Source organism: Corvus kubaryi, unplaced genomic scaffold (assembly GCF_017639235.1).
Source record: "Corvus kubaryi isolate FWS band 111438036 unplaced genomic scaffold, C.kubaryi_AGA036_p1.0 63116, whole genome shotgun sequence".
Taxonomy (NCBI): Eukaryota; Metazoa; Chordata; class Aves; order Passeriformes; family Corvidae; genus Corvus; species Corvus kubaryi.
In genome coordinates this window covers 5816-7213 of record NW_024581501.1, presented here as the reverse complement: position 1 = coordinate 7213, position 1398 = coordinate 5816, and the positions used below count along the sequence as shown (strand labels likewise).

Genomic DNA, 1398 nt, shown 5'->3' with positions numbered 1-1398 from the left:
CCCCCCCCGGCCGACAGTGACCCCCCGAAGCCCCTCCGGAACGCCCGGAAGTGGAAGTGAGTCCTGGGGGGCTTTGGGGGGTTCAGGGAAGAACGGGGCTCCCTGGTTTATTCCCAGCACCGGCAGAACCCTTCGCTCTTCCCTGCTGGACCCTGCGGGACCCCCAGACCTCTCCCACCCCTGGGACCCCCCGTTCCCCGCTGGACCCCCCATTGTCCCCTGACCTTTCCCACCCCCAGGACTCTCCTTGACCTCTGGGTGGTCCTGGGGGCTTTTGGGGGCCTCACAGGGTAATGGGGCTCCCCAATTTATTCTCCATGTGGATGGGACCCCCCCCCATCCCTGCTAGACCCCTTTCCTCCCCAACCTCTCCCACTCCCCAGGACACCCAATTCCCCCCCGACCTCTCCCACCCCGGGGACTTTCCTGCACCTCTGGCTGCTCTGGGGGGAGCTTTGGGGGGCTCTGCAGGATAAGAGAGCTTCCCTGCTTTTTCTTGGAATAGGTGGGAACCTCCCCACCCATCCCTTCTGGATCCCCTGTTCCCCCCCCAGCATCCCTGTCAGACCCCCGTTTTCCCCCGACCTCTCCCAACTCTGGGACACCCACATCCCCTCTGGATTCCCTGTTGCCCCCCACATTTGCCACCCTCAGGACCCCCCATTCCCTCCTGGCCTCTCCCACCCCTCGGGGCTCTCCGGTACCTTCTGATGCTCTGGAGGCATGTTGGGGGGCACTGCAGGATGACAGCTCTCCCCTCTTTCCTCTCCCCACAGACGGGACCCCCTCCCATCCCCGCCGGCCCCCCCGTTCCCCTCCGACGTCTCCTGCTTCCCGCGGGACACCAAAGACCCCGGCCCCCCCCCGGCTGGTGACCACGGCGGTGTCCCGGCACTTCCCGGCCCCTCGGGCGCCATCCCAGAGACCCTTTTGGTGGCCACGGGCGACGAGGAAGCCACGACCACTCCGGCTCTGCCCGAGGGAGCCCCCCCGGCCCCCGCAGCCCCCGCGGGACCCCCGGGACCCCCGTCCCCGTCGCTGTTCATGCTGCGGCTGCCGCCCCGCGCCGGATCCTACATCCAGAGCGAGCACAGCTACCAGGTGGGAAGCGCCCTGCTCTGGAAGCGCCGCGCCGAGGCCGCGCTCGACGCCCTGGACAAGGCCCAGCGGCAGCTGCAGGCGGGAAAACGGCGGGAGCAGCGGCTCCGGCTGCGCCTGGCCGAGCTCCAGAGGGAGAGAAGGGGCGTCCCGGAGCCGCGGCGGAGCCCCAAGGATCCCCCGGGGCCGGTGGAGGTGGAGCTGCTCGGAGACGGAGGGCACTGAGGAATTCCTGGTTCTCCGAGGCTTGGCCACGGCAGGAAGGTTTGTAAATAAAGATTTCGCCTTTTCTATGCGGAA

The 1398-nt window shown here is 68.1% G+C and overlaps 1 protein-coding gene across 1 annotated transcript in view; it reads left to right on the top strand.

Moving 5' to 3' along the window:
* The window catches only part of LOC121672613 (THAP domain-containing protein 7-like), a 3789-nt gene extending 2391 nt beyond the window's left edge, over nucleotides 1-1398 (top strand). Inside the window, exons 5-6 of the mRNA XM_042045335.1 lie at nucleotides 1-56; nucleotides 777-1398. Coding sequence (XP_041901269.1) covers nucleotides 1-56; nucleotides 777-1323 — 603 coding nt within the window. The 3' untranslated portion in view covers nucleotides 1324-1398. The remainder of the gene's footprint in view (nucleotides 57-776) is intronic.